Here is a 19,519-nt window from a genome sequence, read left to right as displayed (position 1 = left end):
GACAAAACCAGAAGTCACACGACACTAGGTTATAGTCCAACAAGTTTATTTGAAATCACAAGCTTTCAGAATGTAGCCCCTTCACCAGGTGAAGTGAGAGACAAGCACACAGAACACTGAATTTATGGGCAGAAAGATCAAGGGCAGAGAGATCAAAAGGTGTGAGTGGAGTGTCGAATAGTAAGTCTCTGCAGGTGATCAACAACTGAATAACAAGCGAAGGGATGATCTACAATCCGATTAAATGAGGCAGAGAGATAATTACAAAAGACTAAAAATAAGGTGGTGCTGGAGACAAACTAAAAGACTGGATTAACAAGTAACAAGTTTCTGCTTGGTGATTCTGCAAACTGATAGCCAAGTTTCCGTACCCATGAAGACGGTCTCAACTGTGATTTTGGGTTCATGTCGCATGACATGTGACCGCATCATACTGTTCTGTATCCGAAAAATCTTCCTTACTATCCTGTTTTGACACCATCATCTTGATAAATTGTTATGATCTCTCTACCTTAATTAGTTTATACAGTTTTGGATTACTTATTACTTTGGTTAGACCCTCGGCATGCAACTCTTAAACCTTTCATGTTATTCCATCCATTTGGTTTGTCTCCAGCACCACTTTATTTTTAATTTCTTGTAATTATCTCTCTTTCTCATTTAATTGAATTATACAGAAACATAGAAGATAGGAGCAAGAGGAGCCCACTCGGTCCTTCAAGCCTGCTCCACCATTCTTCACAATCATAGCTGGTCATCCCTTCGCTTGTTATTCAGCTGTTGACACTTTACTCACATCATCTAACACTTTTGATCACCTGCAGAAACTTATTATTCGACACTCCACTCATACCATTTGTACAATATTTTGATTTCTCTGCCCTTGATTTTTCTGCCAATAAATTCAGTGTTCTGTGTGCTTCTCTCTCACTTCACTTGATGAAGGGGCTACATTCCGAAAGTTTGTGATTTTAAACAAACCTGTTGGACCTGGTGTCCAACAAACCTGGTGTCATGTGATATATAAACATAAACAGTGTTAACATGAGACCGGCTGAGCAGTTTTGATCAAGGTAACAAAGAATCAGAGGATATCAGTGAATCGTGGAACAGGAAGAGTATCATTGGCAAAACAAGTTTTTTTTACAATATAATAAAGTAGTCAGCTTCACGAGTGCATGATTTACACAATCATTTTTGATCATGGGAAGAATCAAGGCATAACTACTTAGAAATCTTTCCACAGGAAATGATCAACTTTGATTGCTCTCAGCCACTTCAAAGCTCACCATTTACATGACTGGAGACACCTGACCTCACCAAAAGTTTGCAACAGGGAGACTTTGCTTGAAAGGGGAATAGCCCAGCTCTTCATTAGAATAAGAGGAATTCAGCTATTCAGACATCCTCAAAGGAGCATTGAGGTGGAATACAAATGATAGGAATACGATGATGAAGAAAGAGGTAAAAGACAGCTAGAAAGTATTCAAAATTTAAGATAAAAACATAATCAAACGATTAGTAAAATGTGATGTAGGAAAATCACATTTTTTAAATCCAGTATTTGCTCTGTCAACGGTGCTGTCTTTTCTTCAGACATTAAACAAAAGGCTATTTGTCATACCAGGGGAACATACAAGATTTCATATGTTCTAAAAAGATCAGGGAAACTCACTCCCATTTCTTTCAGCTTTAATTGTTACATTCTCTGTCACCATGTCCTCTCTCTCCTCCCCCCACTCCAGTGGAACCGTCTGTTCTTTCCAGTTTGGCAGTTTGATACACCATTGTTCTGCCATTCTCACATTCTGATCACTTAATCTGCAATATCAGCACTCCTTCTCCCTCACCACTCCACAACCACCCTCCCACTACTTTTTTATATATAGAATCCCTACAATGTGGAAACAGGCCATTTGGCCCAACAATTCCACAGTGACTGTCCAAAGAGCATCCCACCCAGACTCACCCGTTACCCTATCCCTGCATTTCCCATGGCTAATCCACCTAACCTACATATCCTGGGTCACTATGGGCAATTCAGCATGGCTAAGCCAGCTAACCTGCACAGCTTTGGACTGTGGGAGGAAACCAGAGCACACGGACAAAACCCACGTAGACACAGGGAGAATACGTAAACTCGGACAGTTGCCCGAGGCTGGAATTAAACCCACGTCCCTGATGCTGCGAGGCAGCAGTGCTAACCACTGAGCCATCATGCCTATTGCATAAATGCTGCCCCCTCCACACTTCACGTCAGCTCTGATGAAGTATCACGTAGATTCAAAACATTAGCTTGCTCTCTCTCCATGGATGCTGCCTGACCTGCTGTGATTTCCAGCACTATTTTTTCCCCAGGGCGATTTCCTCAGCATTTTCCCGAATATTTTCCTCTTAGTCAACAATACCAAAAAAAGAGATAATCACGTCATTAACAGTTTACATTTTGTGGAATTCTGGTGTGTGCAAATCGGATGTTGATTTTTTAAACATTATGGCAGTGGCTCCATTTCAAAAATACTTCTATGGCTGTAAAATTCAAAGCATGACAACTGCAAGTTCTTTCTTTTGTCAAAATGTCAGAAATCACATGACACCAGGTTATATAGTCTGATATGTTTATTTCAAAACACAAGCTTTTGGAGACTTACTCCTTCTTCAGGTGCTAATGAGAGAGGTGGTATCAGACGCAAAATTTATAAGTAAAAGATCAAAGGGTCACACCACTGATGAGGATGCACTAAACAAACCTAAGATGCTGTTACAACTTTAATTAGTTAGAAGGTTTTAATTGATTAATATGTATATGTAAATCCCCAAATTCCTTTCAAGTCACGATCCTGAGAGAATTAAAGGTTTTATCAGTGTAAAGAAAATCCACCAGCACCTTCACACTTTGTCAAAATGAGCATTATTACAATATATCAGACATATTTCCATTACAGTTTTACATGTGAGATAACAAGGTGTAGAGCTGGATGAACACAGCAGGCCAAGCAGCATCAGAGGAGCAGGAAGGCTGACGTTTTGGGCCTAGACCCTTCTCCAGCATCTGCAGTTCCTACTATCTCTGAAACAGTTTTACATGTAACTGCTTCACACAAAGTTCAATTTTTTGGTCAATTTCACTGACACCTTTACATGCACTGATTGAGAAATGGGTGTTCTGCAGAAATGACCAACTGAAATCAGTGCAAAACAACCATTTCTAAAATAACAGACAGAGTCATAGAGATCTACAACATGGAAATAGGCCGTTTGGCCCAACTTGCCCTATGTTCATAATTTAAACTAGTCCCATCTGCCTGTATTTGGTCTATATCCCTCCATACCTAACCCATCCATGTACTTGTCTAAATGTTTCTTAAATGACAAAATTGTATTCGCTTCCAACACTACCTCTGGCAGCCCATTCCAGACACTCATCACTCTCCGTGTGAAAAAATTGCCCCTCTGAACTTTTTTGCATCTGTCCCCTCTGATCTTAAACATGATGATCAAGCTAAACCATGTCTGGCAGATTCACAGTATTAGTGATTTCATAACTTTCAAACAAAGTTCCTTTACTAGCCCATGAAAGAGAATTTTGTCTCATTGTAATGCTCACAGTAATAGAATAAAAGTGGACCCAATACAATGTTGTTCTTGCTCATCAATATAATTTATCAACTGAACCACTGGGAGAGGAGCATCACAAAATAGTCACTGTTTTTGTCTATGATATTAAAGAAAATTATCAAATTGTCATTACCTTAAAATGCCGTTCAAGCGTTGAAAGGAATCTGACATTGTCTGCAGCTTCCACATGGTACTTGTTGAGGTCAGTAATGATTAAATTTAGGTTCTGGATTAAACCTTGGTCAACTCTGCTCACAAAGTCAACAATCTTCTTCACCACAGGCAGTTTCAACTGTTCGCTGAGAGCACTGAGGGTCGCATTACGTTCACGCCAGAAATCAATCTCTGCTAATGGACCATTACCCTAAGGAATAGATTCGTACATTATTTTGTGAAAAACAGAAAAGCATTCCTGATTTCAGCCTTAAAATGCATACAAATTAAAGAAGACATAACTGTGACTTAACAAGAGAGTACGAACATTCACTGCATCACAAATGTACCCAATTGGCAAGTGTATTTTACTGATTTGGGACATATTCAGAAGTGAGAAAGTTATGCTTAACTGTACAGAGCCTTGGTCAGACTCTAGCAATAGTAACTGTTCAGTTCTGGAAACAACATCTCAAGATGGATATACTGGCTTTGCAGGGGATGCTGCACAGATTCACTGGATCTCACAAGGCTTAGAATTAAATTATGAGAACATGCTTAATCTTCTTGATTTGTATCTTCTTGAATTTAGAGGATGAGGACCGATCCGACCAGGTGCTTAAAATGACCAAGTTATTCAATATTGTTTATTACATTTTGCTTTGTTGTCTGTAAAGAACACGGAGCTAATTAGTCAGGAACCATTTATTGTGTAAAAGTATTTCAGGGGATAGCACTTGCACCTGCACTAGACAGTCAGGTGATGTCTAATAGTTCAGCAGCCTCAGACAGTATTCTTACCAGGCATTAAAAACAAAACACTGCAGATGCTGGAAATCTGAAATAGACAAAGAGAATGCTGGAGAAACTCAGCAGCCTGATAGGAACAGAGTTAATGTTTCAAGCCAGATAAGACTTCTTCAGAACTGGGTCTTACCTTCTTGAAATGTTAACTGTTTCTCTCTTCACAGCTGCTGCCAAGCTTGCTGAATTTCTCTTGCATTCACTGTGCTTGTTTCTTTACTGGCATCATGGCAAACTACACTAAACAAAAGAGACTGTAACCTTTCCAAGTCTACAGTGTGATAATTTCTAAAATATGGGAATCAGAAGATAAGATCGTGATGATACAGAGAAACCATTTCCTCTGGGAGCGAAATCCAGAACAAAGGGCCACGACCCAGCAATACCATTTAAGAATGAAGTCAAAAAGTATAGTTTCTATACAAAGGATATGGGGAATTCAGAACTCACTCCCGAAAAGACTGTGGATGCAATGCATTAATAAAAATTTTTCAGAAACAAAAACAATGTTGCTGGAAAAGCTCAGCAGGTCTGGCAGCATCTGTGAAGGAAAAAAACAGAGTTGACGTTTCGGGTCCAGTGACCCTTCCTCAGAACAGAATTTTTCAGATTTGAACTCTGATAGAATGTCATCGACCTGAAGCATCAAGTCTGTTTCTCTCCATAGAAAGCATGTTTTTGTTTTCATTTTAGAATTCGGCATCTGATGTATTCTGTTTTTTTTCTGCATTAGATTTTTGGTGATGAAGGATTGCAAGAAATACGGTAGAGAGGCAAGTAAATGAAAGTACAGACTAGCCAGAATCTAACAGAATGACGGGTAAATAACCTATTCCTATCCATGTTTATATATCAGGAGTGTGCCAAAGGGCTTTCATGTTCAAGTAAAGAACTAGAATACCATACAAGGGATGGAGAGGATTCTTTACGATATATTTAAGATAATGAAGAAGACTGTAGCAATAAAAAACATATGGATTAGCACTGGTGACAGCAAAGTTCCCAATTAGTAAGTAAATAGTAAAATTAGCAAACGGTAAGTGCCTAATTGTTTACAGCTCTTGGTATCTACAATGAAGTCAATAATGCAAGTACAGTGGCGATTTAGTCAAGAATAACATCATTATACAATGGATCACGGGGTTATCCAAGTAAAAGAGTACCTACGTGTTAGTACTCGTGGCAGTTCCATATTTAGGAAGGTAATCTGACTTGAGGCAGAGATTCAAAATTGTTGGTTGTTTTAAGAAACCAGGAAAAAGGATAGCAAGGAGCAGGGGTGAGAAATCTTTGGGAAAGGGAAATAAACCAACCAGAAACCAAGTATGACACAAAAACCGCTGTCATCAGCCTGACTAGAATAGAGGTCTTGAAAAGGGGTTGAGATATAAAGGTGATAATTTCAGTGTTGCTCTCAGTGAATCTATTATTAGGAAAGTGGCTAGGTATCACAAGATAAAGATAGTAGAGAAAAAAAGGTTTCAATTTTGTAGGAAGGTGGAGCATGGAAATCTGTTCAAGGTTGAGCACTACTTTAAAAGAACTGGATAGCATAGCGGGCAAAAGGGGCAGGAGTTTAAAAAGCAAAGTGCTAGAAGGGCAACAAAAAATATGAAATTATGGCATCAATACCAGAAATCCAAACAAAGAAAGGCATGTTTAAAGGAACAAAAACAAATTGGTGGAGAAACTCAGCAGGTCTGGCAGCATCTGTGGGAAGAAAATAAAGTTAACGTTTCGAGTCGATGATTTCATCAGAACTGTTCAGATGATGAGACACTGGACTCAAAACATTAACTCTGCTTTCTACCTACAGATGCTGCCAGACCTGCTGAGTTTCTCCAACAATGTCTGTTTTTGTTTTAGATCTCCAGCATCTGCAGTTCTTTGTTTTATTTTAATATTTTAAGGAAGATGTTTATACAAATGCTAATAGTTTCTAATATTGAGCACTGAAATTACCAGTTTTTGAGCCCAGAGAATAATGGCAATAATGCTGACATTTTACTATTTTTATTAAATAATTAAATAGTTTACATGAATAAACATTCAAAAAGAGCTGGATGAGTCAATGCTTTGTGAAAGCCTAGATAAAATCATGTAAGTTTTGAATTTCCAGAAGACATCCTTGAAGAATAGAACCAACCTCCACTGGAAAAGGTAACAAGTGTCCTATTTGGATGTTAATAAGAAGTATAAGGCACCTGAGGCATCTTTGTCAGCTGTTCTTCAATAGCAGTTGTAATTTGCACCTGCCAGTTCATTATACTCTGTTCTAGTTTATCCATTATAACTTGGTCGAAAGCAAATTGGTTGAAATCTGCATCAATATCAATTGGTGGCATCTCGAGCTTGATCTCACCTGAGAGAAAAGAAAATGGGTTTACTTGGGAATATACTTGGGAATAACTATCAAATATCCAAATTTCTCCCAAAACTCCCTGTGGTTTTGTTGACACTCTCACTCACAGCAAATTGAAGGGACAGGGCAATGATTGGCATGTTACATGAACAAAGCACCCCGAAAGCAAGGTTAGGCTGTTCCTTTTCACAAGTGACACTTCTTGTCCCTTTCCCAATAGGATTAGGAGGTCTATACATTAAACTCTTGCCCGAAACAGTTGAGGCATGTTGTTATGTTCGAACAATACGTGACTAATGTTCCAACATCTTCTTTGTGTCTCTCTAATCAGTTAGGCAGGTCATAATCATAGTGAATTACCACCTCACTGGAGAATAATGATAATGATGCTGACAGTTAGTAGATCAGGCTGATGTCAGAAAATGTCCAACAGCTCAATCAGGGTATTAACAGGGTTACAATAGCTTGCAGGGAAAAGATTGTGTAAAAGCTTTGTATTCAAACTACATCTGGACCTTTTCTTATTATTATTTTACTTCTTATTTCAGCTGCTAATTTGGTTTACTTGAGCCTTCATGTAATTGTTTGGCAGTCTCATTACTGCAGGTAATAGATTTCTTAGATGTAAACAGTTTACAGCAAGTCAGCTGGCAGAGGAACACCAGCCAGGTTCAAAGCAACCCACTCGACTGGCACCCCATCCACCCCTTCATTCTCTTCACTACCAATGCTCAGTAGCAGCAGTGTGTACCATCCACAAAGCACACTGCAGCAACTCAACAAGGCTCCTCTGACAGCACTTTCCAAACACATGACCTCTACGATCCAGAACGTCAAAGGCAGCAAATACATGGGAACACCATCCCCTGCAAGTTCGCCCCTAAGCCACACATAACTCTGACTTGGAAATATATCACCTTCTTTTAACATCGCAGAGTGAAAATCCTGGAACTCCCTTCCTAACTGCATTGTGGGTTTACCTACACCACACAGACTTACAGCACTTCAATAAAGTTGCTCACCATCACTTTCCAATGAACCTTAAAGACGGGCACTAAATGTTGAACCAGCTAATGATGCTCAGAGCCTGTGAACAAATTCCAAAAAAAAGGTTTGCTGTATCAAAGGAATCTGCAAGATGGGTTAATGTTTGAGTAAGTAACAATGAAGAAGTTTCCTCTGATATGCTTCTGTCATGTTTTTGGTACTGTATAAAAGAAGCCATGTCAGGTCTGTAATACCCAGCATAAGCTGACTGCGTGTCTGCCAAGGTGCTACTAGTGATACGTGAGATGTATTTAGTCCCGCTCAATTTTTCCCATGGTTACTATAATGCAAGACTTGTATTCCCAGCTCAATAATACATGCACCTAAAAAAATAAGCGCAGCAACATTAAGACAACATAATATGAGCAGATATTAAGGAATGGGATTTGATCGACCCAGTGCTGGTCTTTCCCAGTGGTTGACTCAGTTCCTAGGCATATGGCTGATGCTACTGAGTTCTCATCAAGCACAAGTATTCACCATCAGACCTTCCCCTGGATCTGCACTCACCAGATGCCCAAGATCACCAAATGGCTTCAGGCCAAAGGTAAGTGACAGCAGGATGGGGCTTGAGGGGTACGGGTCACAAGAGGTGGGAGACAGGGAGCAGGAAACAAAAATACAGGGAGTAGTGAGCTGCCTTCTTGAACTACTGCAGTCCTTGTGCTGTAGGTAGACACACAATGTCCTTTGGGACAGAATGCCAGGATTTTGACCCAGGAACGCTGAAGGAACAGCAATATATTTCCAAATCAGATAGTGAGTTGCTTGGAGGGGAACTTATAGGTGGTAGTGTTCCTATCTGTCTACTGCCCTTGTCCTTCTAGGTGGAAGGTGCTGTCTAAGAATCTTTGGCAAACTTCTGCAGTGCATCTTGTCGATAGTACACACTACTGCTACTGAGCGTCAGTGGTGGACGGAGTGGACGTTTATGCTTGTGGGTATTGATCAAGCAGGTTGCTTAGTCCTGGATGGTGGCAAATTTCTTGAATGTTGTTAGAGCTGCACCCATCCAGGCAAGTGGGGAGTAGCATTCCATCACACTCTGACTTGAGCCTTGTTGATGGTGGACAGACTTTGGGGACTCAGGCAGTGAGTTACTCACCACAGTATTCCTAGCCTCTGGCCTGCTCTTGTAGTCATTGCAGAGCAAGTCCACTGAAGTTTCTGATCAGTGGTAACCCCTAAGGATGTTTAAAGTGGCGATTCAGTGATGGTAATGCCATTGGATGTCAAGAAGCAGTGGTTGGATTGTCTCTATTTGAAGATGGTCATGGACTGGTACTTGTGTTTGTTTTTATTCATTTGTGGGACATGGACATCACTGGCTGGACCAGCATTTATTGTCTATCCTTACTTGCCCTGGAGAAGGTGGTAGTGAGCTGCCTTCTTGAACAGCTCCAGTCCACATGCATAGATTGACCCACAATGCCATGAGGGAGGGAATTCCAGGATTTTGACCCAGTGACAGTGAAGGAAAAGCAATATATTTCCAGATGTGAAGAGTGATGACTCCAACATTCGTGGATCTGGTGCAGGTGGCGGCACGGGTGTCATCGGTCGGCCGGCTTGAGATTCACAGTGGAGGCGGCAGAGTGAAGATGGACTTTCTTTCAGCTTTGCCTTTTCTTTCTATTCTTGAAATATGTGAAAGGTGCCAGATTGTGGCAACAGTTGAAGCTTTTCACTGTATTTTCCAGTGTTGTTCATTGTAGAACAGAAGCGACAATAAATCATAAATTATCATTCAAGTCAGGATGGTGAGTGGTTTGGAGGGGAACTTGCAGGGGGTGGTGTTCCCATGTATCTGCTGCCCTTTTCCTTCTAGATGGAAGTGGTCACAGGTTTAAAAGGTGCTGTCCTAAGGATCTTTGGTGATTTTTTTGCAGTGCATCTTGTAGACAGTACACACTGCTACTACTGAGCAACAGTACAGCGGAGGGAGTGGATGCTTGTAGATGTGGTGCTAGTCAAGCGGCCTGTTTTATCCTGGATGGTGTTGAGCTTCTTGAGTGTTGTTGGAACTGCACCCATCCAAGCAAGTGGGTAATATTTTATCACAAGCCTGACTTGTGACTTATAAATGATGGACAGGCTTTGGGGAGTCAGGTGAGTTATGCACCACAGTATTCCTAGCCTCTGAGCTGCTGTTGTAGCCACACTGTATGTGGCAAATCTAGTTGAGTTTCTGGTCAATAGTAATCCTACGGATGTTAATACTGGAGGATTCAGTGATGGTAACACCATTGAATGTCATGGGGCAGTGGTTATATTGTGTTTTATTTGAGACGGTCATTGCCTAGCAGTTGTGTAGCACAAATGCTGCTTGCCACTTGTCAGTGCGAGCCTGGATGTTGTCCAGATTGTGTTGCATTTGAACATGGACTGTTTCAGTCTCCGAGGACTCACGAATGGTGCTGATAATTGGCGAAGATCCCCACTTCTGACCTTATTATGGAGGGAAGATCATTGATTAAGCAGCTAAAGATGGTCGGGCCTAAGACACTATCCTGAGGAACTCTTACAGAGATGTCCTGGAGCTGAGATGTCTGACTGCCACAACCATTTTCCTATGTGCCAGGTATGCCTCCAACCTGTGGAGAATTTCCCTGATTCCCATTGACTCCAGCTTTGCTAAGACTCCTTGATGTCACAATAGAAACCGAAAAGAACTGCGGATGCTGTAAATCAGGAACAAAAACTGAAGTTGCTAGAAATGCTCAGCAGGTCTGGCAGCATCTGTAAAGAAAAATCCGAGTTAATATTTCGGATCCCTTCCTCAGGAAGAGTCACTAGAACCAAAACGTTAACTGATTTTTCTTCACAGATGCTGTCAGACCTGCTGAGCTTTTTCAGCAACTTCTGTTTTTGCTCCTTGATGTCACACTTGATCAAATGCTGTCACTCTCACCTCACCTCTGGAATTAAGTGCTTTTATCCACGTTTGAACCAAGGCTGTGATGAGGTCAGAAGCTGAGAGACCCTGGAGGAATCCAAACTGGGCATCATTGAGCAGGTTATTGCTGAGCAGGTGCTGTTGATAGCACTGTTGATGACACCTTCCATCACTTTACTGATGATGGGAGAGTAGACTGATTGGGTGGCAATTGGCTGGGATATATTTGTTCTGCTTCTTGTGTACAGGACATGCCTGAGCAAATTTCCACATTGTCAGGTAGATGCCAATATTGTAGCTTTACCGAAACACCTTGGCTAGGAATGTGGAAACTTCAAGAATGTAAGTCTTCAGTACAATTGCCAGAATTGCCAGGACCTATAACCTTTGCAGTATCCAATGCCTTCAACTGTTTCTTCATATCAAGTGGAGTGAATCAAACTGGCTGAAGACTGCCATCTGTGATGCTAGGTACCACTGGAGGAGGCCAAGACCATTCATACAGCACTTCTAGCTGAAGATTGCTTTAGCTTTGTCTTTTCCACTGATGTACTGTGCTTTCCCATCATTGAGGAATTGGATATTTGTGGGACCCCCCTCCAGTAAGTAGTTTAATTGTCCACCACAATTCACATCTGGATGTGGCAGGATTGTACAGCTTAGATCTGATCCGTTGGTTGTGGGATCACTGAGCTCTGTCTATCACTTGTCGTTTATGCTGATTCTCACTCAAGTAGTCCATAGTCCTGTTTTCTGAAAAAGGGTCCCAACCCGAAACATCAACTTTCCTGCTCCTCTGATGTTGCCTGGCCTGCTGTGTTCCTCCAGCTCCACACTGTGTTATCTCTGACTCCAGCATCTGCAGTTCTTGCTATCTCTGAGTAGTCCTGTTTTGTAGCCTCGCCCAGTTGTCACCCCATTTTTAGGTATGCCTAGTGCTGCTCTTGGCATGCCCTCCTGCACCTTTCATTGGACTAGGGTTGATCCCCTGGCTTGATGGTAATGGTGGAGTCAGCGATATGCCAGGCCATGAGGTTGCAGATTGTGTTGGAATACAATTCTGTTGCTAGCTTCCTGTGAGAATGGCCTGTATAAAATATACAGCCAGTGCAGCAAAAGAAGCAGCTGAACCACTATTACAGAACTAAAAGTAAACTTCTGAGTTTACAGGGAGACCACAATTCATCATTCACTGAAGGTCTCAGCTAAGATGAACAATTGAAACATGTATGACAATGGAACAATGTGCAGCGAAGAGATTTTATCACTCAATTTATTCCGTTGTTCAGCCCAACCCCCACAGTTTTGGGCAGGATAGCAGGACAATGTCACATTCCAGTTCAAAGGAAGCAAGGGCTCATTTATGGGATTGACCTCATCACTGAACCAAAGGAAATATCCAACACAATCCAAACTGTGTTCCAAAACTCTCTCTCAAGACATTCTTCCCTTTCCATTCATGCCACGCCTTACAGGTCTAACTTGGCACTGGCATTTCGCTTCAACAAGAGCAAGCTACTAAATTTAAAAAAAACACCAGCCTTAATGTCATATATCCTGAACATGAATACACAACTGGAGTAGCATTTAATGATATATACTGACCCTCAATCTGTTGAATAGTTCTCTGGACCTGATTTGAGAACTTCTGTATGGTTATTAAGAACTCATCCCTGGCAAACTGAATATTTCGTGAATCCCCTCCTGCTCTTGATTCCTGTAAACTGCCTTTGTCATGCTGAAATGTCGCTGCACTTAAAAAGCGGGATGAACCTTTCAAATCAATACCTCTTTGATGATGTGACAAAAGTGGTATGAAGACCTGGAAAACATCAAATGCAACATTTGTATAATTTAAAAACTTTAATGTAGCAGCATCTGTGGGATTAAAACTCCAAAGATTTTAGTTTCAAAATTTGTACACATTTATAAAGGGCATGAAAGTCAGAGGTTAAAAAAAACTCATTGGCTAAACGCAAACCTACTAAATTTCTGCTTCTCAGAATATGGATTAAGGAATAGAGAGTTGGATATTCAAGTTTGCAGGTGACATTAATTTAAGAGAAACAGCAAGTTGCATAGATGGGAGCGGGAAGTTACTGAGAGACATAGGCAGACTAAGTGAGTGGGTAAAATAATGATAGGTAGAGCTCAGTGTAGGGAAATGTGAGGTCTGCCAACTAGGATCAGAGAAAGACATATTTGAATACGTACTTAATGGTCAGAGACTTGAATCTGTTATGGGGTTGTTGGGCTTCCGTGTACCTTATGGGAATAATCAACATTGCTATGAGTATAAAGTCACAAATAGGCCAGACCAGCAAGACAGCTGATTTCCCTCCCTGGAGGCAACAGTCAATCAAGGAGTTTTTATAACAATCTAACAGTTTCAAGGTCACTACTACTGATGCTAATTTTTTACCCAAACTTCACTTAGTAACTTAATTTTAAACTTCCTAGAGGCCATGGTGAGACTTGAAATCAGCATCACAGAAAGGATTACAGAGTGATTGCACCAGGGAAGAAGCCCTTTCAGTCTGTCAAATCCTTGCCAATTCTCTTCAAGAACATTGCAACTAATTTCGCCCTGCACCACTACTTTTTCCTCATAGCCCTCCAAATTCTGTTTGGTACTTATCCAATTATTCTTTGATAGCCACAATTGAATATGCCTCAACCACCTTTCAGGGAGTGCATTTATAACCACTCAGTGTAAAAAATATACTTTCCTCACATCATATCACAGACTCACAAAATTGTTACAAAAGAGACTGTTCGACCTATCCTGCCCATACTGGTTCTATCCCCTTGTGCCAATTTCCTGTCTTTTCCTCAAATCCCTGCACATCATTTCTATACAAATAATCATCAGATACCCTCTTGAATGCCTCAATTAAACCTTAATCGATTAACCTCAATTAATTCTAGGCAGTGCATTTTGTACCCTAACTACTCGCTGAAATAATAGGAGGGTGGAATACCTCAGGAATCACCAATCATCACCAATCACCCATGGTATTTTTTCCTTTTTCTACTAACCAACACCAGTAAATCATCCATGTTTCCAACTGAGTAATTTACATGCAAAGCCCTTTAAGGGCAATACAAAGCACGAAAAGATAAGGCAGAGGAGGGAGAGAGGAACGGAGCTAAATCAGAATGGAATTAGAAGGGAAAATAAAGCATTCCACACCCTGCAGTACCCACCTCTCTCTAAAGGCATCGAGAGCATTGGTGGACATCGTGTGCTCCCTCTCCAATGAAGCCAGGGCACCAATGTAACCATAGAAAAGGGCAGACAGTCAGCAGACATGACCCCCTCCACATCTCCCTGCAACATCTACCAGCCTGCCCCTATCAATCAAGGGGAGTCGACAGCCTTGTCGTATTATTGCTGGACTGTTAATCCAGAGACCCAGATAACATTCTGGGGACCTGGGTTTGAATCCCACCACGGCAGATGGTGGAATTTGAATTCAATAAATATTTCGAATTAAGAGTCTAATCTGTTGTCAATTGTTGGGAAAAACCCATCTGGTTCACTAATATCCTTTAGGGAAGGAAATTGCCATCCTTACCTGGTCTGGCCTACATGTGACTCCAGACCCACAGCAATGTGGTTGACTCTTAACTGCCCTCTGAGCAATTAGGGTCGGGCAATAAATGCTGCCTGGCCAGTGACGCCCTCATCCCGTGAATGAATGAAAAAAAATCATCTTTGTCACTTCTTCAAAAAACTCAATCAAGGTTGTGAGACACAACCTTCCCTGCACAAAGCCATTCTGCCTATCGTGAATAAATCCTATATTTTTCCAAGTGTAAGTCCTATCCCAAAGAATCTTCTCTGATAACTTCCCTACCACTGACATAAGGTTCACCGGCCTATAATCTCCCTGATTATCCCTACTGCCGTTCTTAAACAAAGCACCAGTGTTGGCTATTCTCCAGTCCCCTGGGACCTCTCTGTGACCAAAGAGGATACAAAGGTTTCATACCAAACCCAGAAATTTCCTCACCTGTCTCCTTCAGTTTTATGGGATAGATCTCATCAGGTCATAGGGACTTGTCCACCTTAGATTGATTGATTGATTGATTGATTTTATTGTCATGTGAAAAGCTTTGTTTACGAGCAGTACAGACATATCACAGCAAGCAAAGGATGTACAGATCAAAAAGACTTAAAGGCATATATGTTACATTGCAGTTACATTATTTGAGGCTAGAGTCCATTCACAATCTGATAACGGCTGGAAAGAAGCTGTTCTTTAACCTGCTTATGCGTGTGTTTAAGCTTCTGTATATTCTGCCTGACGGAAGAGGTTGTAGGAGATCATTACCAGGGTGTGATGGGTCTTTGACGATGTTGGCCACCTTTCCATGGCAGCGAACCATGTAAATAGAGTCCATGGATAGAAGGTTGGCTTCTGTGATGACATGATGTGAGCTGTGCACATCACCTTCTGTAGTTTCTTATGGTCCTGGGCAGAGCAGTTGCCATACCAGGTTATGCACAGGGACAGTATGCTTTTGATGGTGCATCTGTATAAGTTGGTGAGGGACCTTTTGGACATGCCAAATTTCCTGAGCTGCCTAAGGAAGAAGAGGCGTTGTCGTGCCTTCTTGACTGTCATACTTATGTGTGAAGTCCAGGACACGTCGTTGGTCATCGTCACTCCGAGGAACTTTTTCCATTGATGTAGATGGGGGGTGGGGCGCATGCTTTTGAATGCTGTTCCTTTTTTATATTGACTTGCCCCAGAAAAACAACATACCCTTCCTGAGACTCAGATCCACCATGTCCTTCTCCATTTCCTGCGGCTCCATGCATAAATTCCCTCCTTTGTCCTTGAGTGAACCTACTCTTTCCCTAGTTACCCCTCTTGCTCCTTATATATGTACAAAATGCCTTGGGATTTTCCTAATCCTATTTGCCAGACATTTCACAGCTCCTTATAGCCCTCCTAATTCCTTGTTTGAGTTCTTTCCTGCTATTCTTTGAGGGCACTGTCTGTCTAGTTTCCTAAACTTTACTAATGACTCCTTTTCCTTTTTGACTCAGCTCCCAATTTCTCTTCTCATCCGAAGTTCCCAAATCTTGCCATCCTTATCCTTCACTTTCACAGGAACATGTCAGTCCTGAACTCTGATCAACTGGCCTTTAAAAGATTCCCACATGCATGATTTACCCTCAAAGAGCCAACCCTAATCTACATACCCCAGTTCCTACCTAATATTCCTCTAGTTAGCCTTCCCCTAATGTCCTTATCCATAAGTAACTTAAAACTTACGGAATTATGGTCACTGTTCGTGAAAGGCTCCCCCACTGAAATTTCGATCACCTGGCTGGGCTATTCCCCACACCAGGTCTAGTATGGCCCGTTCTCTAGTTGGACTACTTACATATTGTTTAAAATAAAACATCCTAGACACTCTTAACAAATTCCCCCCATCCAAGCCCCAGGCACTAAGTGAGTCACAGAGTCATAGAGCTGTACAGCACGGAAACAGACCCTTCAGTCCAACTCGTCCACGCTGACCAGATATGCTAAATTAATCTAGTCCTGTTTGCCAGCATTTGACTCATGTCCCTTTCAACCCTTTCTATTCGTATACCCATCCAGATGCCTTTTAAATGTTGTAATTATACCAGCCTCCACCATTTCCTCTGGCAGCTCATTCCATACACACACCACCCTCTGTGTGAAAAAGTTGACCCTTATATCCCTTTTATATCTTTCCCCTCTTACCTTAAACCTATGCCCTCTAGTTTTGGACTCCCCCACTATGGGAAAAGACCTTGGCTATTCACCCTATCTATGCCCCTCATGATTTGATAAACTTCTATAAGGTCACCACTCAGCCTCCGACACTCCAGGGAAAATAGCCCCAGCCTATTCAGCCTTTCCCTGTAGCTCCAACTCTCCAAACCTGGCAACATCCTTATAAATCTTTTCTGAACCCTTTCAAGTTTCACAACATCCTTCCTATAGCAGGGAGACCAGAATTGAACGCAGTATTTCAAAAGCGGCCTAACCAATGTCCTGTACAGTCGCAACGTGATGTCCTAACTCCTATACCCAACACACTAACCAATAAAGGCATGCATACCAAACGCCTTCATCCACCACAACAACCCTGTGGTTTTTACATTTTCTATAATCTGTCCACATATCTGTTCCTCTATCACCCACTGGCTGTTGGGAGGCCTACAGTGATTGTACCCTTCCTATTCCCAAGCTCTATCCATAGTGTCTCAATGGATGATCCCTCCAAGATGCTCTCTCTTAATATAGCTGTGATGTTCCCCCTTATCTGCAGCTCCCCCACCTCTTTACATTTCTCCCTATCGCGCCTGAAATATCTAAATCCCAGAACATTAAGCTGCCAGTCTTGTCCCGCTCTCAACCAAGTCTTTATAATAGTTAGAACATCATTGTTCTATGTATTAATCCAAGCTCTAAGTTCATCTGCCTGACCTGTCATATTCCTCAAATTAAAACAAAAACAGGGAAGACTTCACCTGATGAAGGAGCAGCACTCTGAAAGCTTGTGATTTCAAATAAATCTGTTGCACTATAAACCTGGTATGTGTGACTTCCGACTTTGTCCACACCAGTCCAACACGGGCACCTCCACATCATGTTTTCTTTGGAACAAAGAAGGTTGAGGGGGAACCTGATAAAGGTGTATAAGATTATGACGGGCATGGATAGGGTGAATAGAAAGCAGCTTTTTCCATTAGTTTAAGGGTCAAAAGTACAAGGGAGCAGACGGTGAAAAGAAGGTCACTTAAAGGGGATTTGAAGAAAAAAAGTTTCACCCAGAAGGTAAAGGGAACCTGAAATGCTCTGCCTGGGAGGGTTGTTGCCGTGTGAAACATTAAAGTATTTGAAAAGTACTCGGATGACCAGTTGAAATGTCACAACATTCAAGGCTATGGGCCAAGTGCGGGAAAGTGGAACTAGTGCAGATTTAGAGTAATTTTGTTGGTGCCATAACGTCAGCAATTTCCGGTCTGCTGGCACCTCACCTGAGTCCAGGGAAGACTGAAATTTTATGGCCAGTGCTCCTGCAATTTCTACCCTCACTTCTTTCAAAATCCATGGATGCATCTCAATAGCACAGTTGCCTTGTCAGCTTTGTATGCCAACAATCTATCCCTCTTCCTTGTTAATTTTGAACGCTTCTAGAGACGGTGTTTCCTCCTCTGTCACCATGGCCTGGGCAGCATCCTTCTCTTTTGTAAAGTCAGATGCAAAGTATTCATTTAGTCCCACAGCCATGCCCCCACTTCCACTTATGAATTCCCTTTTTGGTCGCTAATTGTTCCTACACCTCCTTTAACCACTCTTTTACTAATTAAATGCCCATAGAAGACTTTAAGGTTTCCCTTTATGTTTAGCTGCTAATCTTTTCTCACAGTTCCTCTTTGCCTCTCTTAATTGCTTTATCACCTCCCTTTAATTTGATTTGATTTACTATTGTCACATGTACCTAAGTACAGTGAAAAGTTTTGCTTTGAATGTAATAACATACAAAGATACATAGGGTGATTGAACAGTGTGAAGAATACAGAGTTACAGCTGCAAAGAAGGTGCACAGAAGCAAGATCAACATTAGATTTGAAATTTGAGAGGTCCATTCAGAAGTCTAATAACACTAGGGAAGAAGCTGTTCTTGAACCTGTTGGTACGTGTTTAAGCTTCTGTATCTTCTTCCTGATGGTTGGAAGAGATTTTAACTGGGGTGGAAGTGGTCTTTGGTGATGTTGGCTGCTTTTCCATGGCAACGAAAAGTGTAGATGGATTTAATGGATGGAAGGTTGGCTTGCTGGCTGGGCTATGTTCACAACTTTCTGTAGTTTTTTACGGTCCTGGACAAGCCATGATGCATCCAGGTAGAATGCTTTCTATGGTGCACCTGTAAACATTGGTAAGGGTCCTTATGGACATGCCAAATTTCTTTTGCCTCCTGAGGAAGAATAAGTGTTGTTGTGCCTTCTAGGCCATCGCATCAACATGGGTGGTCCAGGACAGATTGTTGGTGACTGTCACTCCTAGGAACTTGACGCTCTCAAGCATCTCCATCTCAGCACCATTGATGTAGATAGGGGCATGTCCTCCTCCTTGCTTCCTGAAGTTGATGATCAGCTCTTTAGTTTTGCTGACATTGAGGGACAGATTGTTATCTCCTTTGGTATTCCTGTTCACTCTCAATTGTATTTTTTGCCTTATACCTGTCATAAGCACAATTTTTCTTTTTAATGACGATCTTCAGTTCTTTTGCCAATCACTTTAAATCTGTATCTTTGGGTTCTTAACCTTCTGTAAATAGTAACAGTTCTCTGGATATTGTCTCAAACTCCTGGATTACTACACAAGTAGTATAATCACTGATCCCAAAGGTGTGCCTCTCCTCGAAAGATGCTATCTGACCTGCTAAGCATTTGTAACATTTACTGTTTTTATTTCAGCATTTGTGTATTTTTTGCTTTATTTAATTTTTATTTGATTAATGGGTTGACACTTATTTCAAATCTATTGTCTAAACAGCTACCACATTTGGAAAGATATAACATACTCTAAAAAGGTGAGCTAAGAACAGTCACTGTTTTCAGTTATTTGTGTAAGATCATGGAA

The 19,519-nt window shown here is 41.4% G+C and overlaps 1 protein-coding gene across 1 annotated transcript in view; it reads right to left on the bottom strand.

The window, feature by feature from the left end:
* dnah10 (dynein axonemal heavy chain 10) overlaps nucleotides 1–19,519 on the bottom strand; it is a 218,269-nt gene that overhangs the window by 187,250 nt on the left and 11,500 nt on the right. The window contains exons 6-8 of the mRNA XM_048611770.1: nucleotides 12,486–12,702; nucleotides 6,780–6,937; nucleotides 3,752–3,982 (exon numbers count right to left, since the gene is read on the bottom strand). Coding sequence (XP_048467727.1) covers nucleotides 3,752–3,982; nucleotides 6,780–6,937; nucleotides 12,486–12,702 — 606 coding nt within the window. The remainder of the gene's footprint in view (nucleotides 1–3,751; nucleotides 3,983–6,779; nucleotides 6,938–12,485; nucleotides 12,703–19,519) is intronic.

Source organism: Rhincodon typus, chromosome 24, assembly GCF_021869965.1.
Source record: "Rhincodon typus isolate 14 chromosome 24, sRhiTyp1.1, whole genome shotgun sequence".
Lineage (NCBI taxonomy): Eukaryota > Metazoa > Chordata > Chondrichthyes > Orectolobiformes > Rhincodontidae > Rhincodon > Rhincodon typus.
This window is presented reverse-complemented; position numbering and strand designations above follow the sequence as displayed.